The sequence below is a fragment of the Diabrotica virgifera genome, chromosome 6 (assembly GCF_917563875.1).
Source record: "Diabrotica virgifera virgifera chromosome 6, PGI_DIABVI_V3a".
Taxonomy (NCBI): Eukaryota; Metazoa; Arthropoda; class Insecta; order Coleoptera; family Chrysomelidae; genus Diabrotica; species Diabrotica virgifera.
The window spans coordinates 56,838,228-56,851,200 of NC_065448.1; the positions used below are offsets into that span (position 1 = coordinate 56,838,228).

The window sequence follows — 12,973 nt, forward strand, 5'->3', positions numbered from 1 at the left end:
CGATTTCTCCTCTTATTAGAGGCTCATCAGATAATGCATAGCGAAAAAATCAACTATGAAAATGAGCATAATTTTCTATATCTCTAGCTTATGCCTCGCAGTATACAGTGCTAGTCAAAAGTCCGTACCCCCCCTCGTAACTTTTGAACGGTTATACTTATAATAGTGAAATTTGGAGGAAGGAAATGAACTGACGTATGCTTCTTAACTAGTCATGACAGGTGACGTAAAAGTGACAGATGACTTTACAGCGCCACTGTGACAGATAATTTTAAATGGTACCCTATGGTAAGCGAAACCTCGTTTGATAGGTATTGAAAATACCCATTCAGCTATACTAATTTTGTTTGAGTTTAAACTCATTTGTATGAATAAATGAAATAATATAAAATTGTAGTTTCGCATTTAATTAATAAAAATTCAAACCTCCGCCTATGGTTACTTGTCAAAAAGGTTGACGTTGACGTAAAAACTACTAGAGATCTGAAAAATGTCAACTTTTTTGACAAAATAACCATGGGCGGACATTTGAATTTTTAATAATTAAATGCGAAACTACAAAGTTATATTTATTTCATTTATTCACCAAAATCAAAATCAAATTAAACCCAAAAAAATTAGTATGACTGAATAGGTATTATCAGTACCTTTCAAATGAGGTGTCACTTGCCATAAGGTCCCATTTAAAATGATCTGTCACAGTGGCGCTGTAAAGTCATCTGTCACTATTACGTCACCTGTCATGACTAGTTACGAAGCGTACGTCCGTTTATTTCCTCCCTCCAAATTTCACTATTATATGTATAACCGTTCAAAAGATACGAGGGGGGGTACGGATTTTGACTAGCACTGTATATTACATAATACTTTCCCTGTAATCTGTTTTATGATGATTGTTGTCTCTGTACACAACTTTTTCTTGCGGAAACCTTGTTGCCATCTGCATGAGGTGGTTTATTCGTTCTTTTAAAAGTTTAGTTGTAATTAATATTAGTTTCTAGAAGACTAAAAAATCCAAAATTTTCTTTAGCTAAATGTATTATTTACGCATATTATGTTTAATAAATTATAATTTTGTTCCATTATTTGATGATGTTTAAAACCAAATCAACTATTTTGTTTGCTAATAGTCAGCAAAAATAGAAGCAACCCGGTAAATTTTATATCACCCACATAATCCATGAAAATCTGAGCCTGGCAAACGAGCAAACCGGGATTATTTGTACACACAGAAACACAGCAATCAACTGTTAATTGCTACAGTTATAGCTGCCATTATTCTTTATTTTTCGTTGTTTATTCGGCGCAATGCTCAATAACTGCTCTGCGAAATTTAATATTTGACCAAATGACTCTTGGTCAACTAATAAAGTGATTATGAACCATACAGCTGACTAAAAATATATATGGTATAAGTTTTCTGGTGTTGAATATTTATAAACTAGTTTATGTGTGATACGAGTATAAATATAGTAGATTTATTTAATACATAATAATTTAGGCGGTAGGCGCAACATCTTGGTCAATGCTATTTAAGTGCATTAATTTTTTTTGAGAAAACCAATAAATATTTTGGCAAAATTTAAACGCAGAATGAAAGACTACATTTCGAGAGTACAAATTAATAATGGCAACTAAAATAATAAAGGAGTGTGTTCCTTAAATAATTAAATAAAAATAAAGAAAGAGTTGGGCAAATGTACGACAAATGGAGCAGTTTCTGTTCAAGTAGTTGCACCCAAATCCCAACGATATTATGTGCAATATACACAGACTAACAGGTCATACAACTACGAGTCTTACCATAGAAATATGAGAAAGAGCGAGTGATAGACGGATACGTAAAAAACCGAAATATCCGAAACATTATGCATGGTTAACAGGTACATTTTTTATCATTGTGCGTATGCAAGTGAAGCATCTATGTTATGCATCATGATTCTGTATAAGCGAGAAATAAAAAAGCTGTTCGTATTTGAAAGGAAAGTTGTAAGAATTATTATATAATTAAGAAAATCTACGGTTTCGTTTTGATTTAAATCTGACTCCCTCCATCCTCCGATAGTACTATTTCTAGGTCTACCTGTTGTCAAGGAGGATCTGAGTAACACAAATTTACACCAACACGACCGTAGTTTCTCGATATAAATTAAAACTATTTATATCGCAGTATGGTTAGAACGCCCTCTAAAGGGGAATAAGTGAAATGAATTTCGACTCGATTCAAGTTCTCTGTTTAACCTAGGTATGACAATACCAAAAGGCACCGTTAGGAAGATATTCCAATTTACAGTTCAGAGAACCTGTATGAAACGAGTCTGTGTACTCTAATACAGAGTATGGCATTAGTAAAATAAGAAAATCTACGGTTTCGTTTTGATTTAAATCTGTTTCCCTCCATCCTTCGATAGTACTATTTCTAGGTCTACTTGTTGTCAAGGAGGATCTGAGGAAGACAAATTTACACCAACACGACCGTAGTTTCTCGATATAAATTAAAACTATTTATATCGCAATATGGTTAGAACGCCCTCTAATGGGGAATAAGTGAAATGAATTTCGATTCGATTCAAGTTCTCTGTTTAACCTAGGTATGACAATACCAAAAGGCACCGTTAGGAAAATATTCCAATTTACAGTTCCGAACTCTGATCTCATGTATTCTGTTCGAGGTACCATTTGAGCCCAAATTGACTTGTTCACATATTGAATAGATGATGGCAAGTGAAACTTGCCATCAATTTGGGCTCAAATGGTACCTCGAGCAGGATACATGGGACATTTTGTACATCCGTGTTCAAGTTCACGAACTTAATATATTATGTTTATACGACGGATCAATTTTAAAGGGTTTTTAGCTGTATATTTTTGTATTTTATTGGTTAGCATGTCAGAATCGCGTCAGCACTGGTGGTGATCGGTCATCCGATCGAAAACTATTTCTGTGATGGGAATTTTAACAAGCTGGGAATCTATCTCTTTAGGGAATTTTAACAAGCATGGTTCATTCCACCAACATACGACTGTTTTGGATTATCGTGACAACGACTATTTCAGTGTGCAACATACGAAGTACGAAAGTAAATGGCTCTAATAATTATTCCAATAAACAGCAATGTAATTTGCAATTTATTTTAGTTCTTCATATTTTGCACAATAAAATTTATTCGTTGTGGAAATAATCCAACACAGTCGTATATTCATGGAATAGGGTATATACCTTTTATAAAGGATTTTACTTTTTTTTGTATTATATGGTATACAGCTAACTACAGGAAAACTTTTTCATCGAGGATTTTTATTACTAACTGGGATACAAAAAAATATTTAGTATCACGGATAATCATTTTATTATTTATATTTTAAACAAATTATATTATATAGGTACATTATAGATAATAAAATAACATTTTTTAAAATGAATAAAGGAATTTTACCGTTTATTAAACGTCATTCAATGTTTACATATCGACAAAAGGATTGGACAGACTGGGTGACTTGTCGCATTAGTATTTTATCGGATTAGATTCGGCGATTTATTAATTTTTTTATGTTATAGGCTATAGGTCTGGATCCCGCGTATGAAAAAAAGTTGATTAATAGCAAGCTGAAAATTTGTTAATAGCAAGCTGAAAATTTGTTAATAGCTTAAGGGTGTCTAGTCGGACTAACTTTGATATATAGGAACACTGGAACAGGGGAAGTTTTAATTGTGGAACAGGTTAAAAATTTGGAACAGTCAGACCACGAAAACGTCACGTGTATTCTGTCCGACAGAACTTCCAATTGATTTGTTACCCTTTCATTAAACTCTCATGCAAAAATCAGAGTGCTATTTACCACCTGTCATAATTCCTGTCATTTCACATATTATACGTGTTCCACTCATTATAATTCCCATTTGGTGATAAGTAGCAGCTTGATTTTTGCATGAGAGTTTAATGAAAGGGTAACAAATCAATTGGAAGTTCTGTCGGACAAAATACATATGTAATTTTCGTGGTCTGATCGTTCCAAATTTTTAACCTGTTCCACAATTAAAACTTCCCCTGTTCCAGTGTTCCTATATCAAAGTTTGTCCGACTAGACACCGTTAAGCTACTAACAAATTTTCAGCTTGCTATTAATCAACTTTTTTTTCATACGCGGGATCCAGACCTAACATTGATTATGTATTTTAGAAAGGAACTACAACGTTAACGGGGTTTTATTGTTTTATATAGTCAATGGACCTCTAAATATGACAAAACCGCGGAGTGCTACTATTTAAAGGGGTGCGTTTTTGAGAAAGGGGTAAATTAGTCCCTAGGCACAGGGCGAATTAGGGTGAGTCCTATGCACTTTTGGTACAAACACATCTACAGAAAAATTGTTCCAGGTTAAATTTACCATCGAAACATCACATCTTAAAGTCAAAAATATTTTTTTAACAAAAATACATTCAAAAGAAAAGCAAGAAAAACCACAAAATATAGCAATTTTGCTTTTTGGCCCATAACTTTTTCCACGGGGATATAGGTATAGGCAATGCTTCACAGAAAAAAAAACAACCATCGTTAGTCTTTAAAATGACGCTTAGCAGCAATCTCTATAATTTACAGTTTCCAAAATATAATTTTTCAACATTCGTCACTCACAGCGATTTTGGCCCATTTTCCTTGTTACTTCTTAAACATTGTTCTGTAACTTTTTTCTAAGTAGCTTTAGGTATATGAAACGTCACAATTTGTAGGCATAAAAGTAAATTACCTTTAAAATGGTCTACTGTTAAAGGCTATATGACTATTTTTAAACAAGATATGGTTGTTCAAAGTTTTATACTTTTAATGATTTTTGATATATTTTACGATTATTTTTAAATTTCTCATTATAACTTTTTTTATTGTATATGTAGGTATATAGTAGGTAGTATAAAAAAGAAAGCTTTTTTTTTCCTTTAAAATGGTGTATCGTAAAAAGATCTGGGACCATTTTTTAAACGAAATATGCTTTTTCAAAATGTGACATACACATGCAATAGGTCCCACTAAGTTGGAACCATATAGAAAACTTTTTTATTATTAACATTATGAAAAAAAAATATTCCTTATAAAATACCTTTGCATAGTCTAATACCTAAGATGCAATCATTAGATATAAAATTTTATTAATAGTGTACGAGGTATGTTAAAAAATATGAATTTCGCTCAATAGTAAAGTAGCTTTATATTTCACAATATCGAAAAGTGTTATTAAGAAAAGTTAGTTGGATTTAAAAATTATGTTATAATATGTAATTACATTTTTCTAATTGAAATAAATAAAAAAAAAATTAAAATTTTTCTCAAATTACGGATACCTTTGGATATCCTACGGATATCTTGTTTAAAAATAGTCCTAGAATTTTTTGCAATACACCATTTTCAAGTAAAAAAAATAATCTTTTTTGTACAAGAAATCTGATACTTTTAAATGTACAAGAAAAAAGTCATAATGAGAAATTTAAAAAATAATCATTAAAAATATCAAAAATCATTACAAGTATGAAACCTTGAAAAAGCATAAATTGCTTAAAAAGAGCCAGAAAACCTTATACTGTAGACCATTTTAAAGGTAATTGACTTCTCTTTCTACTAAATGTATACCTAGAAATGGGTAGAAAAAGTTACAGAAAAATGTTTGCGAAAAAATGGGGAAAATTGCCCAAAAATACTGTGAGCGGCGAAATTAGAAAAATCCTATTTGGGAAACTATAAATCTTAGAGAATTTTACCAAACTTCATTTTAAAGAGGAATGATGGAAGTTATTTTTCGCTAAAGCAATGCTTATACCTATATTCCTGTGAAAAAAAGTTATGGGGCAAAAAACAAAACTGATTCTGTCGTTTTTTTTTTCTTGCTGTTTTACGTTAAAATGTGATATTTCGATTGTAAATTTAATCTGGAACAATTGTTTTCCTATAGACATGTTTGTACTAAAAGTGTATACAACTCACCCTAATTCACCCTGTGCCTAGGGACTAATTCATCCCTTTCTCAAAAACGCACCCATTTAAATGGTAGTACTCCGCGGTTTTTCTAACATAGAGGTCCACTGATCATATGAGACAATAAAATCCCGCTAACGTTTTAGTTCCTTTTAGCTCTCTTATTTTGAACATAATCAATAGCCTACTATTACAGAGTCAGATAACACGAATTGAGAAAATGAAGGGGAGAGAGATGAAGATCAGAGTGATGCTAGTAGCGAAGACGATGAAGATTTATCTGATGATTTTCACTTTATGTTGTGTTACAAATAGGAAAATGAAAATGACAATTCTTGTCGGACTAGAGATATATACCTATTTCCTTGTATGACATTGTTTTGTTTGGATGAAAAATACACTAGCCTATGAAGTGATACATTTGTCCTACTGTTACTAATAAAAAAAAGTTCTTGTGGTCACGGGCGCCCATATAAAAAATTTTAGAGAGGAGGGCAGACATGAAGATGATGCATGTATTTTGTATACTTACTTTGGATAACCATATATAGTTTAAAGCACCCGAAAAGCTGGAGGCCGTGGCCCCCTGTCCATGGTGATGGGCGCCCATGCTTGTGCTATTAACAACTTTTGAAAGTCGGACCAGGACCAGGACAACGTACCACACAATTTGTAGGACAATGTGAGTTTTAAATTATATAAATATTAACTAACAAACAAAAAAAAAACAGGTGGTTAGAAATCATTTTTTATGACCTCGTTAACGTTACATGTTGAAAAGAGGGAAGGGAATCTTTGATAAAACCTTGCATTTTGTAGGACAAATATTTTTTCGGCTAATTTAAATTGTTATCTCGAAAATTAACAAAAAAAAACAGTTAGTAATAAATATTTAAGAATCGTCAAATCAACATATTTCATCCCTGCTATCTTTGTTATCTCCCACATACAGAAATTATTGTAAGGAAAAAAGTTGAGCGTCTCGTCAAAATGAAGCTACTCACGAAAAATTAGCCTGTTATTAGTAAACGGTGAAAATAGGCTTGGGATCTGTGACTAATTGTCTAGAAGTTAAAAAAACAAATATAGACGGTTGAGTTTTGATTCAATTCGAGTCTCTTATCATCTTTGACCCGTTATCAAAGAGGCTTGTCAGAAGACTGAACTGAATTAAGTGTTTAGAAGTTGTTTGTTAAAGGAGAACAAATATACATTGCAATACATTAATTTGGTCATAAAAGTTCTCTCGTTTCTGTTGCGCAAACCGGAAATACATTTCACTTTGAATGATGTTACATTTCCACACTTTATTACCAAGATGTATATTCGAAGCAATAAACGTACGAGCGGGGATGTACGGTAGAAAATAAAAAATATATATTTAGTATAAGGGGGAAGATTTTATATTGCGTAAAAGAAAACCAGTGACCGAAAATTTATGGGTTATCATGTAGATAATTCAAATAAAATTTGGAGATAAAATATTCAGGGCTAAATAATACAGACAAATAAAATTTGAATTGGGAGGTATTCGGAAATGCAAAAGTGGCGAATATACGACCTATGGCTGTATCAATAATTTATCCATCAAATAATACATTTCCTATGGTTTCTCTCAAATAAATTTAAATAATATATCACAGCAAAAATTATTTAATTTTTAATACATATACCATACTTTATTATTAAAATCGGCAGAGAGAATATACATATCCTTTGATGTTTACAACATAACAGAATAACTTTCTTAATTTTTTTTTTCATACGTCAGGTTGATGAATATTGCCCAGGTGTTTCCTGGGCAATATTTAGTCGTATTTGTGATTCCGAAGAACAACGGTCTTATCATCAATTTGATGGTCCTCCTAGGAGTTTTCTTCCGTTTGGTTTCTTATATGTGACATTTTTTCAATTATATCTTCTCCTATTTTCGTTTCATGTTGGTTTTTATTTCTTCTTCGTTTTTTTTTTCATATATTATTATTACATATTCGTCTAGCTTTCCCTATTATAGATGTTAATGTTGTCATCTCAGCTGTTCGTAGTACCTGTTCTGTTGTCTCTTGTTTCTATCGCTTCTGTAATTCTTGGTCGAACGCAGGTTTTATTAACACTTGTTTTTGTTTTCCATTCTAGATACTGGTTCCTCCACACTGTCTTTTTATGCACAAAGTGGTTGCTACTTTTTTCACTTGATTGGATGTTCCTTTATATAATACGTGTATCGGGGGCTTGTGACATCCACGTGCATATGATTTGAAGACAAAGCTTTAACATTTTTTATCAAATCTATAGATCATGAAAAGTTTTTTCATCTAAGAAAATGAACAAATCGAGACAATATATTATACGGCCGAGCAACATATTGAAAATATGACTCATGAAGAAGTGGTACACATAATAAACTAGACTAAAAAACAGTAAACCGCCAGTAGCGGGCGGAATTTCGTCAGAATTATTAAAACATGTAGGATCCGAACTCTTAAAAAGAATTCATTATCTACTAATAATAATAAGCACCAAGAAGCAAATGCCGTAGGAATAAGCAGTTGGCCTTATGTAACCAATATATAAGAAAGGAGATAAAAGTAAATACCATAATTATAGGCCAATTACATTGCCAACCATAGTATAAAAATTCCTTTGGTATTATCTACAATAGATTGCTAGAATACTCTGAAAATATGATTGGTAAGTATCAAAGTGGAGTCAGACCAAATACAGTCACTACAGTCAATAATAATATGTTCATACTAAGAATGCTTCAAGCAAAATCTTATGTATGAAAGTATGAAACAATTTAAGGGCTAATTCTACATGAAAAAATAATGGCGGTTTGTTCTATAAATATATCTCCGCAAATACTTCGTTTCTGAGATACGGGGTGTTAAAATTTTTATTTCAAACTGCCAATGTATTTATTGCTATGAGACCAGTTGAGCTATGAAAATGAAATTTGGTGAGTTTTAGGAGATACTTATTGCACATTTTTTGACATACAATTAAGAATTTTGTATTTATCATTGGCGCGCATACGGGTAATAGTCTGAATTTTTTTAAAGAAAAAAATAGTACGCCACTGAGATATTTCAAATTAAAAATTATTTTTAAATTCCACGTTTAATTTTCAATAAAAAACCTTTCTTGCCTTTTTTTCATATGGTGCACTGTTTTTATGCAGAAAAATAATACATCTTGACACGTATTTTTCATTTCTTAATACATGATCAAGAACTATCCAATATAATAATACTAAACTAGAACAACAACAGAAAATATTACTAATCAGATTTTAACTAGGTGCAAACCTGCAAGAAATGTTTAAAATGATCTCCTTTACAGGTAACAGAAGAATTTTATATTCATCATTGGCGCGCGTACGGGTGATGGTCTCAATTTTTTTTAGAAAAAAATAGTACGCCACTGAGTTATGTCAAACTAAAAATCATTTTTAAATTCCTCATTCAATTTACTACAAAAAATCTTTCTTGCCGTTTTACATATGCGGCGCCGTTTTTATGTAAAAAAATATAACATCTTAACGTTTACAAAGTATTTCAACCAAAGTTTCTATGCCTAAATTGGAAACCACCTCAAATACTTTGTAAGCGTTAAGATGTTTTATTTTTTTGTATAAAAACGCCGCCTCGTATGAAAAAAAGGCAAGAAAGATTTTTTGTCGTAAAGTGAACGAGGAATTCAAAAATTATTTTTAGTTTGACATATCCCAGTACCGTACTATTTTTTCTTAAAAAAATTCAGACCATTACCCGTACGCGCGCCAATGATGAATATAAAATTTTTCTGTTACCTGTAAAGGAGATAACTTTAAGCATTTCTTGCAGCTTTGCACCTAGTTAAAATCTTATTAGTAATATTTTCTGTTATTTTTCTAGTTTAGTATTATTATATTGGATAGTTCTTGATAACGTATTAAGAAATGGAAAATACGCGTCAAGATGTATTATTTTTCTGTATAAAAACGGTGCACCATATGAAAAAAAGGCATGCAAGGTTTTCCATCAAAAATTAAACGTGGAATTTAAAAATATTTTTTAATTTGACATATCTGAGTGGTCGTACTATTTTTTCTTTAAAAAAATTCAGACTCTTACCCGTATGCGCGCCAATGATGAATATAAAATTCTTAATTGTCTGTCAAAAAATGTACAATAAGTACCTCCTAAATCTCACCAAAGTTCATTTTCATAGCTTAACTGGTCTTAGAGCAATAAATAAATTGGCAGTTTGAACTAAAAATTTTAACACCCCGTATCTCGGACACGAAGCATTTGCGGACATATGTTTATAAAGCAAACCGGCATTATTTTTTCATGTAGAATTAGCCCTTAAAGTTTTTCATACATATTTACTAGCACCCTGTATATCAGCCTCATGAGGTTGCATGGTTCACAAGCCGCAGTTAGGGTAGATGGAGAACTGACTCTTCTATTTGACATCAATGTGAAAGTGAGACAGGGAGATGCACTATCAACCATTTTATTCATACAGTAGGAGCATGCAAAGACTAATGGAACCGTTGAAGTAAATTGATCCTGAAGCACTAAAAATAAACGAAACCAAAACGAAGTACATGTCGTCAAAAGAATGCCTGCCAATGAAAATAATATCGCAATTGACCACTATACCAAATACCAATGATAGTGTAGATGCCTCTACAAACCTGGGCACAGAAATCAATCAGAAGATTTCGGTAAGTAGCCAAATTAATGCACGTATTTCCAGTGGGAATCGTATATATGCTAATAAAAGATTGAATACATCTAAATTATTAGACAAAAGATACACAATGATTATCTACAGAACATTAACTAGATTCGTAGTAACCTAAGTTATGAAACCTAGGTAATAATGACAAAAAATATGAAGCCCAACTGAGGACATTCGAGAGAAAGACACTTGGATAAGTATATGGCCCGGTGAAAGAGGAAGACGACACATGGAGAATCAGGAGAAATGATGAGGTGATTGAACTGAACAAGAATGAAGGGTATGATATTGGGACATTTGTGAAAAGTCAAAGACTGTCTAGCTGGAACATGTCCAGTAGGGTGGGGCGAAAACAAAGAAAAAAATTTTCTGTTACAAATTGATATGTCCTATATGCGGACATGTGGTTAGATATTATTGCATAACGTTATCCAAAATTTGGGATTAATAGAACAATATTTTCCGGTGCCCCCAGAACTATAAAAATTGACAAATTAAAAAATATTGAAAAAAAAAACATAACTTTTTTATTTTATATTAATGTTGTTTTTGCTTGTTTACAACTCGGAACTTATTACAACATAGTTTATTTAATTATTGACTGTAAAGTTTGAAAAAAAATCGGAAAAAGGGAAATTTAGGAATTTCAAATTTATTTGAAGTCGTGTCATCAATCATTTTTTTAAGTTCATCTGTTGACAATTGATTTGTTATTGGTGGTTCTGATATTACACCAGTTTGCCAATTAATTAGGTCAAAATACTCTTTGGCTCCAAAATTTATAGATAGAATTTTAAACTGGCGAATTTTCTTGGTTTCTTGCCCATTCTTAGACTTTAGTATGCGCCTCAAACCTAGCTCTCGTATATGGGGTCGTTTATCACCCAAAATGGCTACGGGAATATTCGCTGGATGTGCAAAATATCCATTACCTTGAAAGACTTTATTCACTACTTTCTTTGGTATTAGTGATAAATATTGCGAGCATTGAATCATATTAAATAAATGAATTGGCCCATATTTAACTTCTGGCTTTACTTTGATTGAAAACCTAGTGAGAACATACACATTTTGCAGATAAGTTGAAAAAATATTTAAATCGGAAGTCGGATTTTCCTACATAAAGTCTGTTTGCTGTTGTAATCCATCTCGAATGTGCCATCTTTCCCGGTTGTCGATATTTTAAGCTCTCTGATATGGTACCATTACTTACAGCTTTGCTTATTTCGTACAAATATTTTTGGTCTGTACTTACTGTATTAATATCTACTTCAGGAAATTCACTTTGAATTTTTCGAAATTCAAAATCAGGTAGGGTTTCACAAGTTTCTAAAAGCTTTCTTATTTCACCCGAAAATCCGGTAGGTCCTGCGGTTTCTCCATCTACACTTAATCTAATGTCGTAATGGTAGCTCGTTTCCATGTAAAAGACAAACAGAACCACTGTAATGGTTTCTTAATTTGAAGTAATAATTTGCGAATTGCACCATTGTGAACGCCAGTATTTACCGCTGCTTCATCGCATCTAATTGCAACCCAAGTAGAAAAGTCACATTTCGATTTTAACCCTTATATTAACTACAGACATCCCAATATTAGCACGTAATTACAGATCCCCGGTATTTTTTACCGGTCATTATAAAATAGAGTCAAAATATAAAGTTAATAATAAAAAACAAAAAAATTTTGCTTTACGAGTTTTTATGGAGTCTCTAGATATGGGAAAAATGGTAAAATGAGTGATTTTAATATTATAATACAAGATTTTTAAAGAATAATCTATTAAACCAGAACTTTGGTAACATTTTTGGTCTATTGAAACAAACGGCCATAAATGCTATGAACAAAAATTTAGACTTTTTTTTAACAAATAAACGTAACATAGAATCACAAAGGAAACTTAAAATAGCATTTACAAAAATTTTTACTTCCATGAGAAAAAATCTGCAAGGGGTAAAATTATCACAGAATTAAATGGCAATTCCATTTTTGCAAAGTGGCCTCAAAATTTTTATCGTCAAATTTAACCTTCATTGAAGGTCGAGGATGACTTCCACAGTCCATTTCTTTATTTTTTTCCTAAATACACAAAAAAATAATATAAACATTTCAGATTTACAAATATAGTACTGATATAAAAATACATACTTAAAACAGACATCCGGTAATTTTTACCGGTTAAGATTTTTGATGTGTGCTAGAAAAGAAAATATTGACAATACACGCTTTGATTAGCATTGTTATACAAACTACCCGAGAGGTGGAGAGGTACAGAG

At 31.8% G+C, this 12,973-nt stretch overlaps 1 protein-coding gene across 1 annotated transcript in view; it reads right to left on the bottom strand.

The window, feature by feature from the left end:
* LOC126886070 (uncharacterized) overlaps nucleotides 1–12,973 on the bottom strand; it is a 263,975-nt gene that overhangs the window by 38,020 nt on the left and 212,982 nt on the right. Inside the window, exon 5 of the mRNA XM_050652914.1 lies at nucleotides 11,953–12,140. Coding sequence (XP_050508871.1) covers nucleotides 11,953–12,140 — 188 coding nt within the window. The remainder of the gene's footprint in view (nucleotides 1–11,952; nucleotides 12,141–12,973) is intronic.